General features: G+C 59.9%; 1 protein-coding gene and 1 gene segment (V, D, J or C); one reads left to right on the top strand and one right to left on the bottom strand.

Annotated features, from left to right (window-relative positions):
- The window catches only part of LOC144273717 (T cell receptor alpha chain MC.7.G5-like), a 58,336-nt gene extending 53,842 nt beyond the window's left edge, over nucleotides 1–4,494 (top strand). Inside the window, 3 exon segments of the C gene segment in view lie at nucleotides 1,445–1,489; nucleotides 2,033–2,140; nucleotides 2,821–4,494. Of these exon segments, the coding sequence occupies nucleotides 1,445–1,489; nucleotides 2,033–2,139 (152 nt within the window).
- A 10,313-nt stretch (nucleotides 4,495–14,807) lies between these two features.
- On the bottom strand, nucleotides 14,808–23,416 carry DAD1 (defender against cell death 1). Of its 2 annotated transcripts, XM_077832290.1 has the most exons (3): nucleotides 23,042–23,332; nucleotides 16,250–16,396; nucleotides 14,808–15,000 (listed from the first exon to the last, which is right to left on the bottom strand). In XM_077832290.1, the coding sequence occupies exons 1-2, from the start codon at nucleotides 23,274–23,276 to the stop codon at nucleotides 16,266–16,268; spliced, it is 366 nt and encodes a 121-aa protein (XP_077688416.1). In that variant the 5' UTR covers nucleotides 23,277–23,332; the 3' UTR covers nucleotides 14,808–15,000; nucleotides 16,250–16,265. The 2 variants fall into 2 exon arrangements, with proteins under 2 accessions (XP_077688416.1, XP_077688415.1); XM_077832289.1 differs by lacking the exon at nucleotides 16,250–16,396 and having other exon boundaries at nucleotides 23,042–23,416.
- Between the last annotated feature and the right edge of the window lie 2,156 nt (nucleotides 23,417–25,572).

Genomic DNA, 25,572 nt, shown 5'->3' with positions numbered 1-25,572 from the left:
TAAATATAAAATCGCCGTTCTTAAAATTTGTGGGTGACCCAAAGATTGGCAGAGTGGTAAACAAGGGGGCGGCCAGGGCACCCTGGTTCACGTGGCCAGTCAAATAAAACGTGCCTTGAGACAGCCGAAGGCTACACCTAGAAACACAGGCCACCCCCACAGAACAAGGGACTGTATCTCCAAGAGCAGCAACACTGAAAGGGATTATGGAGTCACAGCGGACAAGCAGCCAAAGAACAGTTTCCAGTGCAGCCCTGCAGTGAAAAGGGCTAATACTATTCTTGGACATGGCAACAAGCGTCCACTCACCTGAATGCATCCCTTCACAGCCACGGGAAGCGGAGCAGCTCCTGGCTAGGCTCGCATGCCCCAGTGAAGGTCACTGCAGACCTGTGAGGGTTGCTTTGACAGGTGGCTCAGCCCTCTGGCTGGATCAGTCTTTAGCCTGCCCCTGCTGGGGTCACAACTCTCCAAACTAACCTTCCAAATTCTTTACCAGAAACAAAACCTCCCAGCCTCTCCTGCAGCCAGTCTCTTCCCCAGTTACTGAGGGGCTGTCTCAGGCTTCCTACAGCCATTGCCCTCTGGCCTTTCCCCCAGCTGGGCCTTCTTAGTGCTTCCACCTGACTCCTGATACCTCTCAGGTGCGGCTTATCCTGGAATCAGGGCGGGCTGGGCCCAGCCTCGGCAGCTCAGGGAGCGTGCCACCCTGTTACAGAGGAGTAAACAGGGGAGTGGTGAGTCGGACTGGGTGGGGGGTAATGTTAACTGTGTACACAGCGTGTGGGAGCCCAGTACTGCATCCAGCTCCAGCAGCCACATTTCAAAAGGGTGTAGACTAGAGCTACAGAAACCATTTGAAAGGCTGGGAAAATCCCTTGCAGTGAGCGACCTGCGGAGCTCAGTCTGTTTATCTGACCAGAAGGGCGAGGTGGCTTGATTCGAGTGCCTGAGTGCTGCGAAAGGGGGAGCACGCAGGTCCTGGAGGCTCCTCCACCTAGCTGAGAAAGGCACAAGAGGAACCCCAGGCTGGAAGATCAAGCCAGATAAGCTGAGATGAGATCTGAGGCACAATGTTCTAGCAGCAGGGGTGATTAGCCACTGGGACAAAATCCCCAGGGGAGTGCTGGATTCGCCAGCTCTGGCTATTGTCAGCCCAAGCTGATGACCGTCTGGACAATGCGTTACTCAGACACATGATTGAGATCAATACCGGGGTGCCTGGTCCGACTAGATGATCTAATATTCCTTCTAGCCATAAAATCTGTGACACTCTGAACCTTAGTCTGTGTTTCCACAGCACCTAGCATGAGGAAGCCCTATTCTCAGCTGGCCCCTTAGCACAGCCATTGTAAACATGCTAAATAAAAAGACACAGATACTTATGTGAATGAAATTGTTTTGATTATTTCTATTAATAGCTGATGGGTATTTTTATTTACAGGTGATACATGCAAGATAATGGAGCTGGATGACAATTTTGAGACAGGTACGGATGCAGCGTCCAGGACAAAGCTAGGACTGATAAGAGGAAGCACTTGCATAAGACCATAAGAGCGGCCAGACTGGGTCAGACCAAAGGTCCATCTAGCCCAGTGTCCTGTCCTCTGACAGTGGCCAGTGCCAGGTGCCCCAAAGGGAATGAACAGAACAGATCATCACCCAGTGATCCATCCCCTGTCGCCCAATCCCAGCTTCTGGCAAACAGAGGTTAGGGACACCACTTCTTTAACCTGTGGAACTCTCTGCTGTATGGAATTGCTGAGGCAAAGAGCTTCATCTGGGACTTTCAAAGTGGGCCGAAGGGAGCTAGAGACTGACTTTCAAAGGGAGTTGGGCACCCAACTTGTGAAAATCCCAGCCTCTGTGAACAGGGTCAGCTAGTCTCTGGTAGGGTCAATGTCATCCCATTCCTTGTAGCTTCCAGCTGCATCGAACCCCCGAGTAAGAGTCAGGAGTGAGGCAGATGTCAGAATCCATAGTGTGTGTGTGTATGATCTTTTGCGACCTTTGTTTTCCTGTTGTCTTACAGACAATCAGCTAAACCTCCTGTCATTCACGCTGCTGGGCCTGAGAGTCGTTTTTGTGAAAGGAGTGGCACTTAACCTGCTCCTGACCTTCTGGCTGTGGAAAAGCTAAAGTGAGTGGGATGGGGAAGGCTATGGGGATCTGTGTAATCCAGCCAGTCAGTCTTCCTTCACCCTCAAATCTCTCTCTCTATCCATCCTTTCCTCAGCAACATCTATCTATGTAGCTGTCTAGCCGTCTTCCCCTCCAGAGTATCTTTCTCTCTAACAATCTATCTGTCCATCCTTCTCTCCATGGTATCTCTCTTCCTATCATCTGTCTATCCTGGCTTCATAGTCTCTATTATCTATCAATCAATTCTTCTCAATATCTGTCATCTATCTACCTATTACCTTCTATCCTTCATTTGCCCTTGTATTATCTACCTAAGGGTCCCTCTTTTCTATCACTCCTTCCTTCCCAGGATCTGTTTATTCATCTCCACCCAACATTTTCCCTTCCCACTATCTATCCATTACCATACACACCTATCTATACCCACACACGCCTCTCTGTCCATCCAACCCCATAAACAGCTGTCTATCCATCATACCCACTATCCACACCTCTGTCAATCCATCTTTCCTTGCCAGTAGCTATCCATCTGGATATCCATCTCTCTCTTTCTGTTTTATCTTTCCATTCCTAGTTGTCTACCCAGCACAATGAAATCCTTCAACCTGGCTGGGGTCTCCAGACCTGACTGCGCTGTAAACAATAAACGGACACTTTCCTTCTGCTCTCTCATTACAGGAGTGGAAGGAAAGAGGACAGATGGAATCTGGAGTGATGGGAATTCCTCAGAGACCTGGTGTCATCTCTTCACCTTCCCATGCAGCAGGAAATATAATGAAATGGATGGTTCCCATATCACCTCTGTATATAGGCCTGATGTATAATGATCTGATGTGCTTTCACTTAGCAAGTTTTAGAAGGATCTCACCTACCTAGCCTGGTTTTTCCATGACCCTCCTCCCTTTCACCCTCCACAGATTGACACATTTATCCTCACAAGCTCCCAGAGTAGGGCAAGGAATTGCTATTAACTAGAGCTGGTCAACAAATGTGCATGACAACATTTTTCGATGGAAAAGTGGGTTTCAATTTTTTTGGCAGAAAGTCCCCATTTTCCTAGAAAAAAACTTCAAATTTTCATCAGAAACCGAAAATGTTTGGCTAAAAACGGAATATTTTTCAGTTTGGTTTTTTTACAGTTTTTGGCTACAAGATTTTTCAGTTTTTGTCTGAAAATTTTCAGTTTTCAGTTGTCAAACACCAAAACCAACATTTTTTAACAATTTTTTTCCAGTGCAAATTTCAACAAAAGTGAATATTTTTTAGTCTTCATTGAAATTTTCTGCAGAACAAACCAGCTTTACCATTAACCCTATTTTGAAAAGGGGAAATTGAAGCACAGAGACACTGAGGCTGAGGTTTTCAAAGCCTAAGGGCTTTAGGCACCTGTTTCCCTTTGAAATCAGTGGGAATTGTGCATTAAAATCCCCTAGGTTGAATTTTACACTCTCTGCCACACACTGGGATTTTCAAAGGTGCCTCGCAGAATGAGGCACCCATCTCCACTTGAAATTCAATAGCATTTAGGCAGCTAGTTCCTTTGAAAATCCAGCCAACGCATTTCTGATCGTAGTGGGTTCTTTAAGTTGACGCTAGACAAATTCAGCCTGGCAATAAAGTGCACATTAACAGTGAGGGTAATTAACAATTGGACTGTCTTAACTAGGCATGTGTGGATTTCCCCTCGCTTGTGCTCTTTACATCAAGACAGGGTGTCTTTCCAAAAGGCCCGCTGTAGTTCACCTAGACGTTATGGGCTCAAAGCAGGGATCAGCAGGCAAAACTCTCTGGCTTGTGTTATAGGCAGGAAGTTGGGCTAGACCAGAATGGTCCCATCTGGCCTCTGTGACTTGAAGAAACTTGTACACATGACCCCATGTGTCTCTAACTGTCCCTGCTCTGCAGAATTTGAGGCCAGATCCCCAGGTGGTAGAACCAATTTTCATGCAGTTACAGCAATTCTGGAAGAGGTGCTTTAGCCAAGCACCAGATGTGCTTGAGTCACATGCAGGTTCTGGGCCCATTGCAGGGGAAATGTAATAGCCAGGAAGTCGGACTAGTCTTTCCTGCCATAAACGCTATGAATTTGTACCAGCTCTGGCCTGAACCTAGCTTTTATATTTCAAATCTGCATTTATACCGACCTTTAGCTCGGTTAACCTGATCTCCCTATTTTCAGCCTTTCTAAATTGTGATATTTGCTCATGTTTATGCTTTGGAAAAGATTTTATCTTTTTTTTTTTCATTTCCTGCCGAGCTTCTTTGTATCACATTGAGGAGATGATAATGTACTCAAATTTCCTTTCTGGTCTGTCCTGGGCTGCTATTAAAGAACTTGGCTGATCGTGAGAACCCTTGCTGTTTTGTGTGTTTAGCCCTGGGAGATTTATTCGGACCACCAGCTGGGGAAATACAGGAAGGAATTCCACCTAATGGACAATGTGTGGGCTTGGGTGAGAAGATGGTTGATTTTTCTCCCCAGCATCCAGTGTTGGCCGTTATTGGGAATGGGATAAAAGGCCTCTCCCCGGTGCAGGATGGGGGGTCAGGGAATGGAGTATTGGAGTTCTCCACTCTAGCCAGTTCCAATCTGTCCCCACGGCTGAGGGACTTGCTGGCTCAGAGGGGTGAGGAATGGGATTTGGGGTCTTTCCCCTCTAAGGGGCACTGGCTGAAAATATCAGCCAAAGCAAATGGCCCACATTGAAACGACAGCTCAGGACTAGAACCCAGGTCTTCCGGGGCCTGTCCTAGTGACTAGCCACACTGCCTCTCCAGCAAGAGATGCAGCACACGCCAGCGTGAGGCGACTCAGCTGGTTTCCAGCTGCTGTCAGGAATGGTCCTGAGGATGTCACACGGGACGGCTCATAGCTAGCCTCTGCCCAACCATCCTCTTCATCTCCGCTCCACCACGGGCCACGGGGAGAACAGGGTTCCCTGCCCTCCTGTCAGCATGCTCATAACTCCTGCAGCTCCGCACTCAGACGCTGACTCGCATCCATTCTCATGCTTCAGGGCTGCAGCCCGTTGCTGGCTGAGACATGATGGGCCGGATGTATTCCGGATTCCCCCCCGCTCCTCTGAAGCATCGGGAATTGGCCCCAGCTGGCGATGGGACACCAGGCAGGGCTGGCTAGGGCGCTGCCGTGGTACAGAGAATCAATCCTCTTTCTAGATGCTGGGCTGGTGCATCTTGTTCATGTGATCAGGATCACTAAATTTGGGGTCAGGAAGGAATTTGCCCTGGGTCAGATTGACAGGGCTCAGGGGGGAGTTCACCTTCCTCTGCAGCATGGGGCACCGGATTTACCTGAGCATCACTCACCTAAACAATTGCCCGCCATGTAGGGGTCTGTGTCATACAAGGGGTCAGACTAGAAGCTCTAATGCTCCCATCTGGCCTGAAATCCCATGAAATCTACAAAATAGCCCTTCTCTCTAGGCAAACCACAGACCCCCATCACCCTAGGATCTGAGCCGCGCCCAGCTCTTGAGGGATTCTACAAGGCCACCTGTAACCCTGCATGCAATTCAGTCACCCGTGCTCAAGCCAGCTTCATGCAAACCGGGCCAGGTGCGGTGAAGGGTGACTGGGATGATCAGGGGAATGGAGAGCAGCTCATAGGAGAGGGGGTGGACAGAGCGCTCACTGTAAATATACCGGGGGGCGAGGAACACTGAGCAGGGAGCTATTGCAGCAGCTGGAGGACAGTGTTGGCCAAAGAACAAATGGGTATAAACTGGCCATGAACAAATTAGAAGGTTTCTAACCCTCAGAGGATGCAGGGTCTGAAACAGCCTCCCAGCAGGAGCCAGTGGAGGACAGACGCCCAACGAGGTTTAGGATGGAGTTTGGTACCTTTATGAACAGGATGGACCGCGCCAGCAGGGTACGGGACTCAACCGCCCGGGAGGCGCCTTCCAGCCCTGTGTCCGATCGTTAGAGCCCTACCAAATTCACAGTCCAATTTCACGGTCATAGGATCTTAAAAATAGCGAATGTCATGATTTCAGCTGTTTGGCTAGTATCAGGGGGGAGCCGTGTCAGTCTGTATCCACAAACACAACGAGGAGTCCGGTGGCACCTTAAAGGCTAACGGATTGATTTGGCCATAAGCTTCTGTGGGTGAAAACCCCACTTCTTCAGATGCATGGCTCTTTATCTGCAATTGCACGGTGTTGTAATTGTAGTGGTCCTGAACCAAAAAGGAGTTGTGGGGGGGGGGAGGGAGGGGGGTCACAAAGTTATTGCAGGGGGGGTTGTGGTACTTGCCATCCTGACTCCTGCCGGTGGTGCTGGCTTCAGAGCTGGGTGGCCGGAGCGCGGCGGCTGCTGGCCGAGGGCCCAGCTCTGAAGGCAGAGCCGCCGCCAGCGGCAGGGAAGCGTAGGGTGGCCTGGGGTGGGACTGTCACTCACACTTCTGCGCTGCTGCTGGCCGGGCCCCGCTTTCGGTGCCGGGCCCTTGGCCAGCAGCCGCCGCCTCCGGCCACCCAGCTCTGAAGGCAGAGCCGCCGCCAGCGGCAGGGAAGCGTAGGGTGGCCTGGGGTGGGACTGTCACTCACACTTCTGTGCTGCTGCTGGCCGGGCCCCGCTTTCGGTGCCGGGCCCTTGGCCAGCAGCCGCCGCGCTCCGGCCACCCAGCTCTGAAGGCAACAGTGCAGAAAGCTGGGTGGCAATACTGCGGCCTCCCTGGAATAACCTGGTGACCCCCCCGCAACTCCTTTTTGGGCCAGAACCACCAATTGGAGAAATGCTGGTCTCTCCTGCGAAATCTGTATAGTAGGGGGTAAAAGCAGACAAACGACCAGATTTCATGGTTTTTCATGGCCGTGAATTTGGAGCGGCCCTACCTATCATTCATGCTCATGACCTGTGAGGCCAGGAAGGATCATGACACCCTCATCACAGGTGGGAAACCGAGGCACAGAGCTATTAAGTGACGAGTTGGTGGGGGGAGGGTCACCCAGGGAGTCTGAGCTCAGCTGGAAATTGAACCCACGTGAAACAATAACTTCCAATGAGAGAGTCCCACCACTCAATCAACTGAGTTGATCACAGGGAAGGTGAAGAGGTGAACAGGGAGATTTCCGATAGCACAGGGCTCTCTAACCTGGCACACAAATGCAAAATGGGATCCTATGGCTGGAAAGTGGAGCTAGACACTAAGGGGCAGATTGCTAACGTCGTGGGTAAGTAAACACCGGAGCAAAGCCCCCGGGAATGTGATGGATTCTCTCTCAGTTGGGGTCATTAAGGCTAGGATTCCAAAGAACCCGAGGGGAGTTGGGCTCGGAAGCTGGAGTTTCCATTGCATAGGGAATTCTGTGAGTTTGAACTTCTTCCCCAGCCTGAAACCAACCAATTTTTTAAAAATTTCTCACAAAATGAAATTTGGGGGGAAAAAAAAAAAAAAAGTCATTCTGGATGAATCCAAACATCTCCCTTTGATACCACCAAGATATTTTGTTCTGATTTTGACCTATTAAAACATGTTATAATTTTTTAATATATATATAAAAACAAAAACTCCAAATGCCCCATTCCACAATGGGTGGATTCGACATGGTCGAAATGCTCGGACTCATCCCGCTCGACGTTTCCCCCAACTTTTTGACTTTGCCGAAAAATGGCATTTTTTCATCCTAAACTGATTGGATGAGACCATTCTGAGTGGCTCTGTTAGGCACACAACATCCAGCTGCCCCTTTGGAAATCCCAGTCTGCATCGAGATTGGCTGGCTCTTCCCAAAAGATTCGCTCAATCGCGAGTGATCGGGCGAGACACTGGACTCACCAGGGGAGACCACCAGGGCCTGTGTTTTTACCAGAGGTCAAATGAGATGATCTCATGGTCCCTGTTGTCCTAAAACACATGAGATGCCAAGAAGTTAGTGAGTTTGCTTCACAGACCCTTTTAGACTTTGAGGTTTCCTCCCCGCGCCCCACTTTGGTTTGTTGTATGTGTCAACAACAAGTCCCCCCCGCGCAGCTGGGAGGCAGGAAATAACAAGTAGGACAGGAAGTGGAAAATGACTCAGAACCCAGGTGGGGGTGAGGTTAAGAACATGTCAACATTTCCATGACAACACGGCCACCCAGAGATCTGGGTCACCTTTGAAGCTCTCCCCTCCCGTGCAAACCACTTCCTCTGGAAAGAGGAGTTAAAAATATGAACGTGGCAGAGAGGGGCACGTGGCGGGGGGGAGGGGGGCACGTGGCGGGGCAGCCGTTAGACCACCAGCCAGGGCAGAAAGGAGACGCTGCCCACAGAGCACGCGGCCCCCGACCGCACCCGGGGGTGTGTGGAAAGAACAACCTATGTATAGAGTCACACAAGGGGAACGGAAATTACCCTGAGGGGGGAGGGGAGCTCTATATAGAGACCCTGCCCCTCCCCCTTTCATTCAAGGAGGGGGGGTCCCCTTTGGGATACCTTTCACCTGCTACCAACCGATGTACCCCCCTCTATACAGGGCAGGGCCCCCCTGGGGATAACCCCCTACCCTCCTCTGCACCCCTTTATACAGGGCAGGGTCCCCCTGGGGATAACTCCTTACCCACCTCTGCACCCCTTTATAGAGAGCAAGGTTCCCCGGGGATAACCCCCTACCCTCCTCTGCACCCCTTTATACAGGGCAGGGTCCCCCTGGGGATAACTCCTTACCCACCTCTGCACCCCTTTATAGAGAGCAGGGTTCCCCGGGGATAACCCCCTACCCTCCTCTGCACCCCTTTGTACAGGGCAGGGTCCCCCTGGGGATAACCCCTTGCCCACCTCTGCACCCCTTTGTACAGAGCAGGGTCCCCCCGGGGATCACCCCCTACCCACCTCTGCACCCCTTTATGTGGGGCAGGGTCCCCCCTGGGGATAATCCCCTACCCACCTCTGCACCCCTTTATACAGAGCAGGGTCCCCCCGGGATAACCCCCTACCCTCCTCTGCACCACTTTGTACAGAGCAGGGTCCCCCCGGGGATAACCCCCTCCCCCCTCAGCACCCCTTTATGCGGGGCAGGGTCCCCCCTGGGGATAATCCCCTACCCACCTCTGCACCCCTTTGTACAGGGCAGGGTTCCCATGGAAGGATGGGCCCCCGTCATCTGCTACCTTCCTCCTGCATCACCTTTGCACAGGGAGCTGGAATTCCCCTTGGAAATACACCTCTGGGTAAGATTGCCGCTGCCCCCCTCTTCCCACATAGGGACCAAGGCTCGGGGTCTCTCTGGGACGGTTGCAGCTAATGCAGAGCCAGGACTCAGCCCCTGGGACCTTGGGGCGCCTGGGGAAGTGAGAGAAGATGAAAAGGGGGAAATTGAAAGGAATGAAATATAAGGAGGAAAAAATGTCAGCCTGTGTGCAATTCATAAAGTCAGCCACCAGAGGGCAGCAGCATCTGCAGAAACTGCAAGAAAGAAAGAAAGAAAGAAAGAAAGAAAGAAGGAAGGAAGGATTGTGAGTCACAAAGGGGTTTAAAGAAAAATATTCTCAGGTAATTTGGGACGATTAGTGGAAAATCTTTCACCACCGGGGGGAGAAAATGTAGCCTTTTAAATCCAAGGTACTGGTGAAGTTGTGAAAACCCACCAGATGGCACTCATGTCTTGTCAATAGGAACAGACACCCCAGAGCGGGAGGCCCTGTGCCCCGTTCCTTGCCCTCCTGAGTCAGCCAGTCCCCCTGCCCCGGGCCGAGATGGGCACAAGGGACGTAGAGGAACTGACGCACCAGGTTGGCCAGGTGCATTGGTCTGCCCTGGTGTGGCAGGGCTTGGGGCAGAGACCCGGGAGTGGATGGATGGGGTGCTCAGCAACCCGGGCAGGTACCAGCTCCCACGCTGTGATCAGCCCTGGCAGGCAGGAAGGAGGAGTGGTGTGCTGAGGAGCCCATTGGTCTGATCTGACACAGCAGGAAGTGTGCGCGCAGCAGATTAGGAAAGGGACAGATTTTAAAATGTTATTAAAGCTAATGTTACAAAAAGTTCTACGGTACATAGGTTGGGGAAAGAGTGTCGGCAATCTGGGTGTAGTGCTTAGATTACCCACAAACACACCGTTAGCTTGTAAGTCCCATGACACAGAGCAATGACCCAAAGCAGCACTAAAGCTGAAAATACCCTAATGCCACTGTACACGCCCCCAGGTCTGGTCACCTCCTCTCAGAAAGACACATTAGAATTGGAAAAGGTGCAGAGAGGGGCAACAAGAATGATGAGGGGGATGGGACGGCTTCCGGAGGAGGAGAGATTAAAAGCCCTGGGACCGGTCAGCTTAGAAAAGAGGGCTAAGGGGGTATGAGAGAGCAGTGGTTCTCAGCCAGGCCTCTGGGGTCCGCAGGGGTCTTCCAGGGGGTACAGCCTCGGGGTACAACAGGCTACATGAAACGCACTAGCAGAGTCAGTACAAACTCAGATTTCATACAGACAACTTGTTTATACTGCTCGATATGCTGTACGCTGAAATGCCAGGACAATATCGATATTCCAGTTGAGTTATTTGATAATTATATGGCACAAAGTCAGCCATTGTTCAGTAGGAGGGTGGCTGGGACCCTGTTGTATTTTTAGGTCTGATTTTGTAGGCAAGTCATTCTTAAGTGAGCTGAAACTTGGGGTTACACAAGACAAAGGGGTACAGTCGTCTGGAACGGCTGAGAGCCGCTGGGACAGAGGGGTATAAAATCAAGCCTGGTGTGGAGAAAGTAGTTGTTATTTTCCCCTTCACTTATCACAAGCCTAGGAGTCAGAACCGGGGCGCCCAAGGAAACGAACAGCAGCAGGGGTAAAACAAGCAGAAGGAAGTTCTTCTTCTCACAGCGCACCCTCAGCCTGGGGAACTGGTTACCAGGGGATGTTGTGAAGGCCAAAAATATACCCGGGGTCAAAACATAATTACATTAAGTTCCTGGAGGCCAGGTCCATCAATGGCAATGAGCCAGGAATGCAACCCCATGGCCTGGGTGTCCCTAAACCTCCAGCTGCCAGACGCTGGGACGGGACAAGAGGGATCACCCTGGATCACCCAGAACTGCCCGGTTCTGGTTGTTCCCGCTGGGGCCCCTGGCACTGGCCGCTGTCGGAAGACAGGACACTGGGCCATTGGACCATCGCTCCGACCCAGAACAGCTGTTCTTATTTCGGATTTCAGTGAGTGGAGGCAACTTTCAGCAGGACGTCCGAGGGCCACTTAGTTCCCTGGCTGCTCTTGGGTTCAAGGATAAAATGTAAACATTGTCCTTTGGGAACATTTCTCAGACAATTGCCTCGATTTTAACGTGTCCTAGAGGGGCACTGCAGCGAAATGACCAGCCCAGGACAGCGTTTTGGTGGGTGCCGCCGTGGAGGAGGAAAGGGATGGTGCCAGCTTGCCCTGACCGGGCGCTGGGGGGGTGCGGTGCGGTCACCCGGGAGGAGGGGAAGCAAGGAGGTGCTCAAGGATCCATACCGTTGGCTAGGCTGGCCGGTGAGCTGGGAAAGCAGATAGCCCCAGGGCCCCCCGCACTTGGGAGAATCCAGAACTGGAACAGACAAGCTCAGCATTCGCGCCAACAGCCAAGTTTCTCGCCCTTGGCCCTCTGGGGAGCATGGGAAGGGTGGACCCACGGCCAAGGCTGGGCACTGATCTCTACTCGACACCTCAGGGTGCTCCCGGTCCCGCAGTGTGAGCACCCAGTGCTGAGACATACACCCCCCAGTGCTGGACCCCGTGCTGTGGGGAAGGGAGTTTAGGCCCCAGGGAAGGAGTTGCCATCACAGGCAGGAGCCCACGGGGCAGGCACCCCTTCCCCACAGCTCCCTGCTTGGCCTGGGGCCTCCTGTCAGCACCACCAGGCTTGGCTGCTGATGCCAGGAACAGGGAGCAGCATCTCAGCAGCTGGCTCCTCGCCCCTTCGCCCCTCCGCCTCTTGGGACGGGCCAAGAACAGCCCGGCATGCCTTGGTGGGAAGCATGGGGGGGAACGTCTCCCCCGTTCTATTTAAATGGCAGCCTGGGGGGCGGGGGGACACGGGGCGAGAAGGACCCATTGGTCTGGTCTCACGCAGCAGGGGTTGCGTACGCAGGGGAACACTGGGCTAGGCAGGCTCAGGGCCCTGATCCCATGGAGCCAGGTACGTATATAGGGCAAGGAAAGCTCCAGGGCTTGAGCCACAAGGGTGCTGGGGTAGCAGGTAGCGAGGCCCCTGCTCCCCCCAGCCCAGCCCAGCGCAGAGGCGGGGGCTGCTGTGTCCGCTCAGCGAGTCGGCGTAGAGCACTGCGCATTCGCTGCAACACCTTGTTACCCTGTCCCACGTGAATCCCGCCGTTCCTGACCCGTGGAGAGGCCAGCGCCCACCTTTGAACGGGGCTCTTGTCCCAAAGTCACGCCCCTTGCTGGCCTCCCAGAGGAGACCCTTCCAACCCAGCCACGCCACAGGAGACGTGCGCTCCTGGAACACGTGCGGCTTGAAAAGCAAGCTGGGAGGTGAGCTCCACTCCGGAGCAGGGACTAGACACAGGGAAGAAAGCACAGCCCCGGGGGACGGGAAAGGCTTGGCTTGCTTAGCCCAGCCGAAGGAGGGCCGAGGGGAGCCGACTGCTCTCCCTATGCGCGGCTGCGGGGTAGAACACCAGCAAGGGAGAAGAGCTTTTGAAGTGTAAAGACAATGTCGACGGGGGACCACATGGGGATAAATCGGCCCTGAATAAACAATCTGGAAATGACAAAAAGGTTTCCAGCCCTCTCCAAGGCGCGAGGGCCCGGAGCAGCCTCCCCTAGCAGGAGTGGGGACAAACCACCTCGCCAGTCTGGAGATGGAGCGGGATGAATTTACGAAGGCGATTAGAGGAAGGAGTTGCCTAGCACAGCAGGGCCTGGACTCGAGGTCCCTCGCTGCCCCGTTCTCAGCTCCGAGATGCGTTAATGGAGAGATCAGGGTGAGGGGAGACGCGCTTTGGGATCTCAGGAATGGGGAGGGTCTAGGGTAAACTATAGCCCACCAGCTTCTGCTGGGGAGCAGGGTCAGGGGTTTGCCCCACTCCGGTGCTTCAGCCGGGGAGCAGGGTCAGGGGTTTGCCCCACTCCGGTGCTTCAGCCGGGGAGCAGGGTCAGGGGTTTGCCCCACTCCGGTGCTTCAGCCGGGGAGCAGGGTCAGGGGCTTGCCCCACTCCGGTGCTTCAGCCGGGGAGCAGGGTCAGGGGCTGCTCCATGCGGCTCCCGGAAACAGCAGCACGGCCCCACTCTGGCTTCTATGCGTAGGGGCAGCCAGGGGGCTTTGCTCTGCACACTGCCCCCCCAAGCACAGCCCCCATTGGCCGGGAACTACGGCCCATGGGAGCTGCAGGGGCGGCACCTGCGGACAGTGCAGCGTGCAGAGCCGCCTGGCTGCAGCTCCGCATAGGAGCCAGGTGGGGGACATGGCCACTGCTTCCAGGAGCTGCTTGAGGTAAGCACCTCCTGGAGCCTGCACCCCTGATCCCCCTCCCGCCCTCCGAACCCCTTGGTCCCAGCCCAGAGCATCCTCCTGCATCCAAAACTCATCCCCAGCCCCATCCCAGAGCCTGCACCCCACACTGCTGCCCAGCCCCCTCCCGCACCCTGAACTCCTCATTTCTGGCCCCACCCCAGAGCCCTGACCCCATCCTGCACCCCAAACCCAATTTTGTGAGCATTCATAGCCCACCATACAAATTTTTATTCCCAGATGTGGCCCTTGGGCCAAAAAGTTTGCCCACTCTTAATCTAGAGCCCCACTCTACACCCCAGCTATCCCACGTCCACCCCACAAAGAGTTTCTCCCTTCTGCTCACCCCAATCAGAGCCCAGAGCAAGCAGCTTGCTCTCCCCAGCCAGCCTACAGCTACAGAAGACAGTGGGTCAAGCCCAGCTCAGCTTGGGAGTAACTGAAATTAATTGTCCGGCTGGTCATTTGGGCGCTCTCAGTCAATTGGCACGGAGCAGAAGCTGCCCTTGCCTGTGGTAGCATAAGGAGAGAGGCTCAAACGCTCAGTGGGGTGGGGGACTCTCCCCATAGTCACAGCTAACCCCAATGCCCCAGAGCGGAGTCGGGGGGCACTCTGCTAAACACAGTAGGGGGCATTCATCCCCGAGTCACAGCTGGCTCCAGGATAGCACAAGGAGGCACTGAGCAGGGGGGGTTGAGGAGGGTGAGCTCCCCCCTGGGGGTGAGCACTAACCCCAGGGTCACAGGGGGGTACACTCTGCAGGGCAGGGTGTGTGTGAAATAGGGGCAGAGCCTTCCCCCGCCTGCAGCTGCTCTGGAGACTCAGAGGCCAGGGGGAGAAAGCACACACACAAACAGGTGGGGGAGCACTTGCCTGGAAGATCCTAAAATAGAAACCACCCCCCCTTGTTCCCCCCAAAGTACCGTCTCAACCCAAACCTTCCACAGCTCCCCCCCGCAATTGCTTTGGAGGCCGGGGGCCCTGGACCACAGAGCAATGGTTTCCATGTGATAAGAGACGGGAAGTGGGGGGTGGGCATGGGGTTTGGGTTTCCATGGCAACCTGCTTCCTGCTCCCCCCCGAAACTGGGTCATGCAGAAGTGACTGCTGGGGAGAAGGGGTGGGGCTGGGTGAGTCTCCCTAAACAGGGGGCGGTGGGGAGTGAGCTGGGGAAGGGAAAGCTGAGGAACCCCCTGATCCATCACAGAAGTGCCAGACACAGAACCCCAGAACAATGGGGTTTATTGGGGGAGGGGGTCACAAGCGGTGGGGGGGAGGGGCTGCCATCTTCTCAAGAGGCTTCATCAGTTTGCACTGTTGCAGCCCTTCCCCATGAGGGGCAGGACCCACGTCCATGGGGGGCTGGCACATCTGTCCCCTGGGCATGGCATCAGCCGACCATGAGAGGTAGTCAGGACCTGCAGGGAGACAGAGGGGGCACAAAGATATCTGGAGTTACTGCAGGGGAAGATGGGAGGATCCCCCAAATTACACAGACTCCCCCCCCGACCTCCAGAAACACCGTGACCCTGAGCTCGCAGCCAGGTTCCATGACCCCCATCTCCTCACATTTCTTCCCTCTCAGAGCCCTGGTCCAAGCTCCTCCATCGCCCCAAATTCCAGCCCTGTGTCCTCTGCAGCTCAGTAAGAACGGCCATCCTGGCTCAGACCAAAGGTCCATCCAGCCCAGTGTCCTGTCTGCCGACAGCGGCCAATGCCAGGTGCCCCAGAGGGAATGAACAGAACAGGGAATCATCCCGTGATCCATCCCATCGCCCATTCCCAGCGTCTGGCAAACAGAGGCTAGGGACACCATCCCTGCCCACCCTGGTTTGGGGTCCTCACCCACAGTTTGAGAACCTCTCATGTAGATCGTACAGATCTCCAGGCCTGTAACCCCCAAACTCCATCCACTCCTTGGTCTCCAGATGAGCCCTGACACTCTGCCTCCTGCAGGGCCACTACACCAGGATTAACTCCACTCCTCTCAGCCAGGGACAGAACCCAGGCTCCCTGTTCCCTCTGCCTCACAGCAGCAAAGAGAAAAGACGTCTCCAGAAATCCTGTTTGCTACTGACAGAGTTCAAAGGGCACGTCAGCCTCAGGCAGAAAGATGAGCAGTGGGGGTCTTGGAGTCAAGACTCCTGGGTTCTGTCCCAGCTCGGGGTGGGGGGGGGGGGGGGGGGAGGAAGGGCAGTGGGTTACAGCAGAGGGGCCAGGTGTCAGGACTCCTTGGTCCTATCCCGACTCAGGGAGTGCGGCCCAGCAGAGGGGCTGGGTGTCAGGACTCCTGGGTCCTATCTCAGCTCGAGGAGGGGAGTGTAGCCCAGTGGGTTACAGCAGAGGGGCTGGCTGTCAGGACTCCTGGGTCCTATCCCAGCTTGGGGAGGGGTGGGGCCCAGGGGAGCTGTGTGTCAGGACTCCTGGGGTCTATCTCGGCTCGGAGAGAGGAGTGGGGCCCAGTGGGTTACAGCAGAGGGGCTGGCTGTCAGGACTCCTGGGTCCTATCCCAGCTTGGGGAGTGGAGTGGGGCCCAGCAGAGGGGCTGGGGGTCAGAAACTGTGGGTTCTAGTCCCAGCTCTCTTCCAGCCCACAGAAGTTTAAGCCGCCAAGGCAAACAGACTGGCCCCCAGTCGGATGCTGCTGGGCCCCACCCCTGAGCCGTACCTAATGGTCCCCTGGCTCAGCCCACGAAGTTGATGACGACGAGGTGCAGGATGGTGCTGGCGAAGAGGAAGTCGGCGAAGGCCCGCTCTGGCGAGATGCCCTGGAAGTCACCTTTGTTCTGTGGGTTGATCTGGATCCGCAGGCAAACTAGGGAATGGGAGGAGAGAGCAGCTTGCACCAGGGGCCATGTCTGGGGGACAGGGTGGGGAAGGAGACAAAGACAGCAGAGGAGGTGGTGCAGCTTCTCCAGGCTGGAGCTGCTCATGGTGCTGCTGAACCCCCACAGGAAGGGGCCCACATCCAGGCAGTGCTGGGAACAGGCTCAGCCCCCAGGAGGAAGCTGCCCATAGCTCTGAGGAAGCAGCTCAGGCTGGGCAGGAGTGCTGCTCACTCAGGGATGGGGTTGCCATGGGGTGGTATGTCGTTGCCTTGGGTTACTCGCCGCCTAGGATGAAGCTGCCCACAGAACTGAGGAGCTTGAGTAAGAGATGCCCAGGCGGTGGGGGGGGGGAGAGGAGGCAGCAGTTCCTATGGAGTAGGGATGCCATGGGGGTTACTCTGGGAAGAGGCTGCTGACTACTATGGCAGCCTGGGGACAGGTTGCGACTGGTGCCCACCACGTAGACCGAAGCTGCGCAAGAAGGAGATGAACCTGCTCAGGAGGCAGCTGAAGAGGAAGGTGCCCAGACAGCGCAGGGGGAATCATTACAAAGAGACACCGTTGCCATAAGGGGTGTGACGCTTTGGGGCTCACCCAGACCAGCGAGGGGTTCCGCCAATACCTACCTTGCAACTCTGGATGCCTTAAACACTGTGCCTCACAGCCCTGGCGCCCACTGCCAGGCTAACGCTCTAACGCTGGCTTCCACCGCCCAGCTACTGTTGCAGGGGGACCTCCAGCCCCAAGCTCTCCCCAAAACGTTTTTCTGCAGTGCTGAGCCCCCATGACTTTAATAAGCATGCGGCTCCTCTAAAGAGGCAGGGCCAAGCAGTCTGTTAGCTGAGTGGGAATTAACACACCCTCCACTTCAATACACAGTTCTGAGCTGGTTTACAGTAAAAGTAGAACAAGTTGCTTAGCGAAGGAACAGATTTAAGTGGTACCAAGTAGAAGGAATAGGGACAGAAATTGTCTCAAACAAACCAAGTAAAAGTCTGCTTCTAAGACCGAAGTCTAACTTAAACTAGAGTCTTTGTTCAAAGTAGTTTTCTCACCACACTTGCTTCCAGTATGGCCAGCCAATCTTCAGCCAAGATCCAAACAGAGCCCAAGGCATTTGGTTTCTTCGTCTCCTCAGGTGAAGGATGATGCCAATGTCTCTCTGCCCTCCCCCCTTATGTTACCCCAAAGTTCACTGTGTTTTGAGAGCCAGAAAGGGTTCCAGGGGTGCAGAGTCTGAGCCCCTGCTCTGCTCACTATGCTGCTGCTGGTTAGCTTTGTTTACCAGAGATGAGAATGTGCTTTCATTGTCTTCTGCCAGGAATCAAGCCGGCCAGACAGGTAAACGCACGTTCTTTCACCTAAGGAAACTGTGGAAAGATTGTATGCAGCGTTGTTGTAGCCGTGTTGGTCCCAGGATATTAAAGAGACAAGGTGGGTGACGGAATATCTTTTATTGGACCAACTTCCATTAGCAAGAGAGACAAACTTCGGAGCTTATTGAGAGCTCTTCTTCAGGTCTGGGAAAAAGCTGTGTGCAAGTGCCAAAGCTTGTCTCTGTTGATAACAGAACTTGGTCCAATGAAAGAATTATTTCACCTACCTTGTCTCTCGGACAAAGCTCGTAACGTGCTAGAATTACGTTTCAGTCATTACGAATTGTGGTTTGTTTTATTTGTGACCTTCCCTGTCTCTTTCACGTGTAATCACTTAAACCCAGGCTCCTGGTCAATACGCTTATTTTTGTTTGGCTACAAAACCATCTTAGTGATGTCTAATGAACTGAAGTGCCGGTCTTCAGCTAAACTCCCAGGCTGGCGTGGGCTCTGTCTGTTCGGAGGCGGTGAATGTGATTTGCGTGAGGGTCCCGGCAGAGAGAGCGGACGCTGCTGGTGCCGCCCTGCGAGCGGTAAGCAGGCTGGTGGAAGGCAGGGCGAGGCCACTGTGCTGCGCACCGGCTGCTGGTGTCGGGGCTCGGAGCCGAAGCTGCACAGAAGCACCCAGGGCAGGCGGTGACAACCCACTACTGGCCTTGGTGAACCCCCCGTAAGATCAGAGGGGGTTCCTATGGGATGGTGCTGCCATGGAAAATATGGTGGGGTTACCATGGGGGTTACTCTGGAGTAGCGCTCCCATAGATACAGCCACCATGAGAAGATGCTGTTGCCATGCGGGGGCAGGGGGTTACTACGGAATGGGGTTTCAAAGGGGGTTACTATGGGAGGGGAAAGGCGGGGAGATTACTACAGAAGAGTATGGGGGGGGTCATTATGGGATGGGGTTGCTGGGGGGGGGCATTGCCAGGGGAGGGGGAAGAAGAGGTCACTATGGGATGGCGTTGCCCGGGGGACCCGGCGGGGGGGCGGGTCACTGGGGGAGGGCGTTGCCAGGGGAACAGGCAGGCGGGTCACAGGTGCGGGCGGGTCACTAGGGGAGAACGTTGCCCGGGGGAAATGGGCAAGCGGGTCACTATGGGATGGCGTTGCCCGGGGGAGGAGAGGTCACTGGGGGAGGGCGCTGCTCGGGGGACCGGGCAGGCGGGTCACTGGGGGAGGGCGCTGCTCGGGGGAACGGGCAGGCGGGTCACTGGGGGAGGGCGCTGCTCGGGGGACCGGGCAGGCGGGTCACTGGGGGAGGGCGCTGCTCGGGGGACCGGGCAGGCGGGTCACTGGGGGAGGGCGCTGCCGGGGGAACGGGCAGGCGGGTCACTGGGGGAGGGCGCTGCCGGGGGAACGGGCAGGCGGGTCACTGGGGGAGGGCGCTGCCGGGGGGAGGAGAGGTCACTATGGGATGGCGTTGCCAGGGGACCCAGCGCGGGGGGCGGGTCACGGGGGGAGGGCGCTGCCCGGGAGAGGAGAGGTCGCTATGGGATGGTGTTGCCGGGGGGACGGGCGGGTCGGTCACGGGGGGGAGGGCGCTGCCGGGGGGGACCCGGCGCGGGGGCGGGTCACTATGGGATGGCGCTGCCGGGGGGACGGGCGGCGGGCCACTGGGGGAGGGCGCTGCCCGGGAAAGGAGAGGTCGCTATGGGATGGCGTTGCCGGGGGGACGGGCGGGTCGGTCACGGGGGGAGGGCGCTGCCGGGGGGGACCCGGCGCGGGGGCGGGTCACTATGGGATGGCGTTGCCGGGGGGACGGGCAGCGGGTCACGGGGGAAGGGCGTTGCCCGGGAGAGGAGAGGTCGCTATGGGATGGCGTTGCCGGGGTCACAGGGCGGGCGGGTCACGGGGGCAGGGCGCTGCCGGGGGGACGGGCGGCGGGTCACGGGGGAAGGGCGTTGCCCGGGAGAGGAGAAGTCACTATGGGATGGCGTTGCCGGGGTCACGGGGCGGGCGGGTCACGGGGGGAGGGCGCTGCCGGGGTCACGGGGCGGGCGGGTCACGGGGCGTTGCCCGGGGGAGGAGAGGTCACTGGGGGAGGGCGCTGCTCGGGGGACCGGGCAGGCGGGTCACTGGGGGAGGGCGCTGCTCGGGGGACCGGGCAGGCGGGTCACTGGGGGAGGGCGCTGCTCGGGGGACCGGGCAGGCGGGTCACTGGGGGAGGGCGCTGCTCGGGGGACCGGGCAGGCGGGTCACTGGGGGAGGGCGCTGCTCGGGGGACCGGGCAGGCGGGTCACTGGGGGAGGGCGCTGCTCGGGGGACCGGGCAGGCGGGTCACGGGGGGAGGGCGCTGCTCGGGGGACCGGGCAGGCGGGTCACGGGGGGAGGGCGCTGCTCGGGGGACCGGGCAGGCGGGTCACGGGGGGAGGGCGCTGCTCGGGGGACCGGGCAGGCGGGTCACGGGGGGAGGGCGCTGCTCGGGGGACCGGGCAGGCGGGTCACGGGGGGAGGGCGCTGCTCGGGGGACCGGGCAGGCGGGTCACGGGGGGAGGGCGCTGCTCGGGGGACCGGGCAGGCGGGTCACGGGGGGAGGGCGCTGCTCGGGGGAACGGGCAGGCGGGTCACGGGGGGAGGGCGCTGCTCGGGGGAACGGGCAGGCGGGTCACGGGGGGAGGGCGCTGCTCGGGGGAACGGGCAGGCGGGTCACGGGGGGAGGGCGCTGCTCGGGGGAACGGGCAGGCGGGTCACTGGGGGAGGGCGCTGCTCGGGGGAACGGGCAGGCGGGTCACTGGGGGAGGGCGCTGCTCGGGGGAACGGGCAGGCGGGTCACTGGGGGAGGGCGCTGCTCGGGGGAACGGGCAGGCGGGTCACTGGGGGAGGGCGCTGCTCGGGGGAACGGGCAGGCGGGTCACTGGGGGAGGGCGCTGCTCGGGGGACCGGGCAGGCGGGTCACTGGGGGAGGGCGCTGCTCGGGGGACCGGGCAGGCGGGTCACGGGGGGAGGGCGCTGCTCGGGGGACCGGGCAGGCGGGTCACGGGGGGAGGGCGCTGCTCGGGGGACCGGGCAGGCGGGTCACGGGGGGAGGGCGCTGCTCGGGGGACCGGGCAGGCGGGTCACGGGGGGAGGGCGCTGCTCGGGGGACCGGGCAGGCGGGTCACGGGGGGAGGGCGCTGCTCGGGGGACCGGGCAGGCGGGTCACGGGGGGAGGGCGCTGCTCGGGGGACCGGGCAGGCGGGTCACGGGGGGAGGGCGCTGCTCGGGGGACCGGGCAGGCGGGTCACGGGGGGAGGGCGCTGCTCGGGGGACCGGGCAGGCGGGTCACGGGGGGAGGGCGCTGCTCGGGGGACCGGGCAGGCGGGTCACGGGGGGAGGGCGCTGCTCGGGGGACCGGGCAGGCGGGTCACGGGGGGAGGGCGCTGCTCGGGGGACCGGGCAGGCGGGTCACGGGGGGAGGGCGCTGCTCGGGGGACCGGGCAGGCGGGTCACTGGGGGAGGGCGCTGCTCGGGGGACCGGGCAGGCGGGTCACTGGGGGAGGGCGCTGCTCGGGGGACCGGGCAGGCGGGTCACTGGGGGAGGGCGCTGCTCGGGGGACCGGGCAGGCGGGTCACTGGGGGAGGGCGCTGCTCGGGGGACCGGGCAGGCGGGTCACTGGGGGAGGGCGCTGCTCGGGGGAACGGGCAGGCGGGTCACTGGGGGAGGGCGCTGCTCGGGGGAACGGGCAGGCGGGTCACTGGGGGAGGGCGCTGCTCGGGGGAACGGGCAGGCGGGTCACTGGGGGAGGGCGCTGCTCGGGGGAACGGGCAGGCGGGTCACTGGGGGAGGGCGCTGCTCGGGGGAACGGGCAGGCGGGTCACTGGGGGAGGGCGCTGCTCGGGGGAACGGGCAGGCGGGTCACTGGGGGAGGGCGCTGCTCGGGGGAACGGGCAGGCGGGTCACTGGGGGAGGGCGCTGCTCGGGGGAACGGGCAGGCGGGTCACTGGGGGAGGGCGCTGCTCGGGGGAACGGGCAGGCGGGTCACTGGGGGAGGGCGCTGCCGGGGGAACGGGCAGGCGGGTCACTGGGGGAGGGCGCTGCCGGGGGAACGGGCAGGCGGGTCACTGGGGGAGGGCGCTGCCGGGGGAACGGGCAGGCGGGTCACTGGGGGAGGGCGCTGCCGGGGGAACGGGCAGGCGGGTCACTGGGGGAGGGCGCTGCCGGGGGAACGGGCAGGCGGGTCACTGGGGGAGGGCGCTGCCGGGGGAACGGGCAGGCGGGTCACTGGGGGAGGGCGCTGCCGGGGGAACGGGCAGGCGGGTCACTGGGGGAGGGCGCTGCCGGGGGAACGGGCAGGCGGGTCACTGGGGGAGGGCGCTGCCGGGGGACCGGGCAGGCGGGTCACTGGGGGAGGGCGCTGCCGGGGGAACGGGCAGGCGGGTCACTGGGGGAGGGCGCTGCCGGGGGGAGGAGAGGTCACTATGGGATGGCGTTGCCAGGGGACCCAGCGCGGGGGCGGGTCACGGGGGGAGGGCGCTGCCCGGGAGACGAGAGGTCGCTATGGGATGGCGTTGCCGGGGGGACGGGCGGGTCGGTCACGGGGGGGAGGGCGCTGCCGGGGGGGGACCCGGCGCGGGGGCGGGTCACTATGGGATGGCGCTGCCGGGGGGACGGGCGGCGGGCCACTGGGGGAGGGCGCTGCCGGGGGGAGGAGAGGTCACTATGGGATGGCGTTGCCAGGGGACCCAGCGCGGGGGCGGGTCACGGGGGGAGGGCGCTGCCCGGGAAAGGAGAGGTCGCTATGGGATGGCGTTGCCGGGGGGACGGGCGGGTCGGTCACGGGGGGAGGGCGCTGCCGGGGGGGACCCGGCGCGGGGGCGGGTCACTATGGGATGGCGCTGCCGGGGGGACGGGCGGCGGGTCACGGGGGGAGGGCGCTGCCCGGGAGAGGAGAGGTCGCTATGGGATGGCGTTGCCGGGGTCACGGGGCGGGCGGGTCACGGGGGGAGGGCGCTGCCGGGGGGGACCCGGCGCGGGGGCGGGTCACTATGGGATGGCGTTGCCGGGGGGACGGGCAGCGGGTCACGGGGGAAGGGCGTTGCCCGGGAGAGGAGAGGTCGCTATGGGATGGCGTTGCCGGGGTCACAGGGCGGGCGGGTCACGGGAGCAGGGCGCTGCCGGGGGGACGGGCGGCGGGTCACGGGGGAAGGGCGTTGCCCGGGAGAGGAGAAGTCACTATGGGATGGCGTTGCCGGGGTCACGGGGCGGGCGGGTCACGGGGGGAGGGCGCTGCCGGGGTCACGGGGCGGGCGGGCGCGCGCGCGCTCCCCCGCACTCACCGCCCAGGATGAAGCTGCCCACGGCGGAGATGAAGCCGCTGAGGAAGGAGTTGAAGGGGAAGGTGCCCACGCCCAGGCAGTAGCCGAACTGCAGCGCGCCGCTCAGCAGCACGTAGAGCAGATACGCGTCCAGCACCTTGAGGCGGCTGGCGGTGCCGCTGCTGTACTCGGCCAGGAAGCGCCGCACCACGGACCCCACCGAGCCGCCGCCACCGGCCGCCGCCGCGCCCGACATGGCCCCGCCGCGCGCTGAGCTGGCCGGAAGCCACCTGCCGCAGGGCGGCGAGAACTTCCGGGGCGCCGCGCGCGCAGGCGCAGACAAGCCAATAACGGACCGCGCAGGCGCGGTGATTGAGCCTTTCAGTATAGCTGCCCAGGCGCCTTGGGCACCTCCACGTCAGATTTGTACTCAATGCGCATGCGTCTTATTGTGATCGCCATAGGTCGCCGACTGTGATGTTCCAGAGGCATGCGCAAGCTGCACTTCCGGGGAGCTTGAATATACAATTCGCATGCGCACTCCCGACCTAGCAATAGCAACCCCCCCCATGTGCGCATGCGTGGAAACGCCCTTTTTCATCCTTTGCGTTTCTCCGTGGTCCAATCAGAATCCAGCGCTAGGCTGTTGCTGGGTCGATTAGGAGGTTGATGACGTGGGGACGGGGAACCTGGGGACCGAGACCCCGGAGTCACGGTTCCGGAAACGTTCCGTACCTACACGGCCACCTGAGGAACCCCCATATTATACCCCCATGTGTGTCCCCCCACATAGTGTCCCTTACACCCTTCCGAGCCCCCTTGTAACCCACGTGCTCCCCCAAACCAGCCCCCTTCCGAGCCCCCCTTGTAACCCACGTGCCCCCCCAACCCAGCCCCCTTCCGAGCCTCCCTTGAAACCCACGTGCCCCCCAACCCAGCCCCCTTCCGAGCCCCCCTTGTAACCCACGTGCCCCCACCAAACCAGCCCCCTTCCGAGCCCCCCTTGTAACGCACGTGCCCCCCAAACCAGCCCCCTTCCGAGCCCCCCCTTGTAACCCACGTGCCCCCCACCAAACCAGCCCCCTTCCGAGCCCCCCCTTGTAACCCACGTGCCCCCCACCAAACCAGCCCCCTTCCGAGCCCCCCTTGTAACCCACGTGCCCCCCAAACCAGCCCCCTTCCGAGCCCCCCCCTTGTAACCCACGTGCCCCCCCAAACCAGTCCCCTTCCGAGCCCCCCCTTGTAACCCACGTGCCCCCCCAAACCAGCCCCCTTCCGAGCCCCCCTTGTAACCCACGTGCCCCCCCAAACCAGCCCCCTTCCGAGCCCCCCCTTGTAACCCACGTGCCCCCCCAAACCAGTCCCCTTCCGAGCCTCCCCTTGTAACCCACGTGCCCCCACTAAACCAGCCCCCTTCCGAGCCCCCCTTGTAACCCACGTGCCCCCCCAAACCAGCCCCCTTCCGAGCCCCCCCTTGTAACCCACGTGCCCCCCCAAACCAGTCCCCTTCCGAGCCCCCCCTTGTAACCCACGTGCCCCCACCAAACCAGCCCCCTTCCGAGCCCCCCCTTGTAACCCACGTGCCCCCCCCAAACCAGTCCCCTTCCGAGCCCCCCTTGTAACCCACGTGCCCCCACCAAACCAGCCCCCTTCCGAGCCCCCCCTTGTAACCCACGTGCCCCCACCAAACCAGCCCCCTTCCGAGCCCCCTTGTAACCCACGTGCCCCCCCAAACCAGCCCCCTTCCGAGCCCCCCCTTGTAACCAACGTGCCCCCACTAAACCACCCCCCTTCCGAGCCCCCTTGTAACCCACGTGCCCCCCCAAACCAGCCCCCTTCCGAGCCACCCTTGTAACCCACGCGCCCCCACCAAACCAGCCCCCTTCCGAGCCCCCCTTGTAACCCACGTACCCCCCCACCAAACCAGCCCCCTTCCGAGCCCCCTTGTAACCCACGTGCCCCCCCAAACCAGCCCCCTTCCGAGCCCCCCCTTGTAACCCACGTGCCCCCCCAAACCAGCCCCCTTCCGAGCCCCCCTTGTAACCCACGTGCCCCCACTAAACCAGCCCCCTTCCGAGCCCCCCCTTGTAACCCACGTGCCCCCCACCAAACCAGCCCCCTTCCGAGCCCCCCTTGTAACCCACGTGCCCCCCATCCCCCTCCATAGAGCCCTTCGGCCCCAGGGGAGATCACTTTACGATCCGATCCCCCCAACCCTGTGTCCACCCCGGGGCAGAGCCAGGCCCCCCGCTACTGCTGGCTGCACCCTAAGGGCAACCAGTGTCCCCGGCCCGTTCGACATCACCCCGCCTTTACACCCGACTCCTTCCCCGTCCCAGCATCAGGCCCCGCCCCCGGGGCTCGGGCCCGCCCCGCCCCGCTGACCGAACCGGATCCCACCAGCCCCCATTCATCCCGCCGAAGCCCCGCCCCCGCCGTGCTAGCCCCGCCCCCGTGGCTCGGCCCCGCCCCCGCCCCGCTGACCGAACCCAGATCCCGCCAGCCCCCATTCATCCCGCCGAAGCCCCGCCCCCGCCGAGCTAGCCCCGCCC

This window comes from Eretmochelys imbricata, chromosome 13, assembly GCF_965152235.1.
Source record: "Eretmochelys imbricata isolate rEreImb1 chromosome 13, rEreImb1.hap1, whole genome shotgun sequence".
In the NCBI taxonomy this organism is placed as follows: Eukaryota; Metazoa; Chordata; order Testudines; family Cheloniidae; genus Eretmochelys; species Eretmochelys imbricata.
Note: the sequence above shows the minus strand (reverse complement) of the source record. Positions and strands in the feature narration are given on the sequence as shown.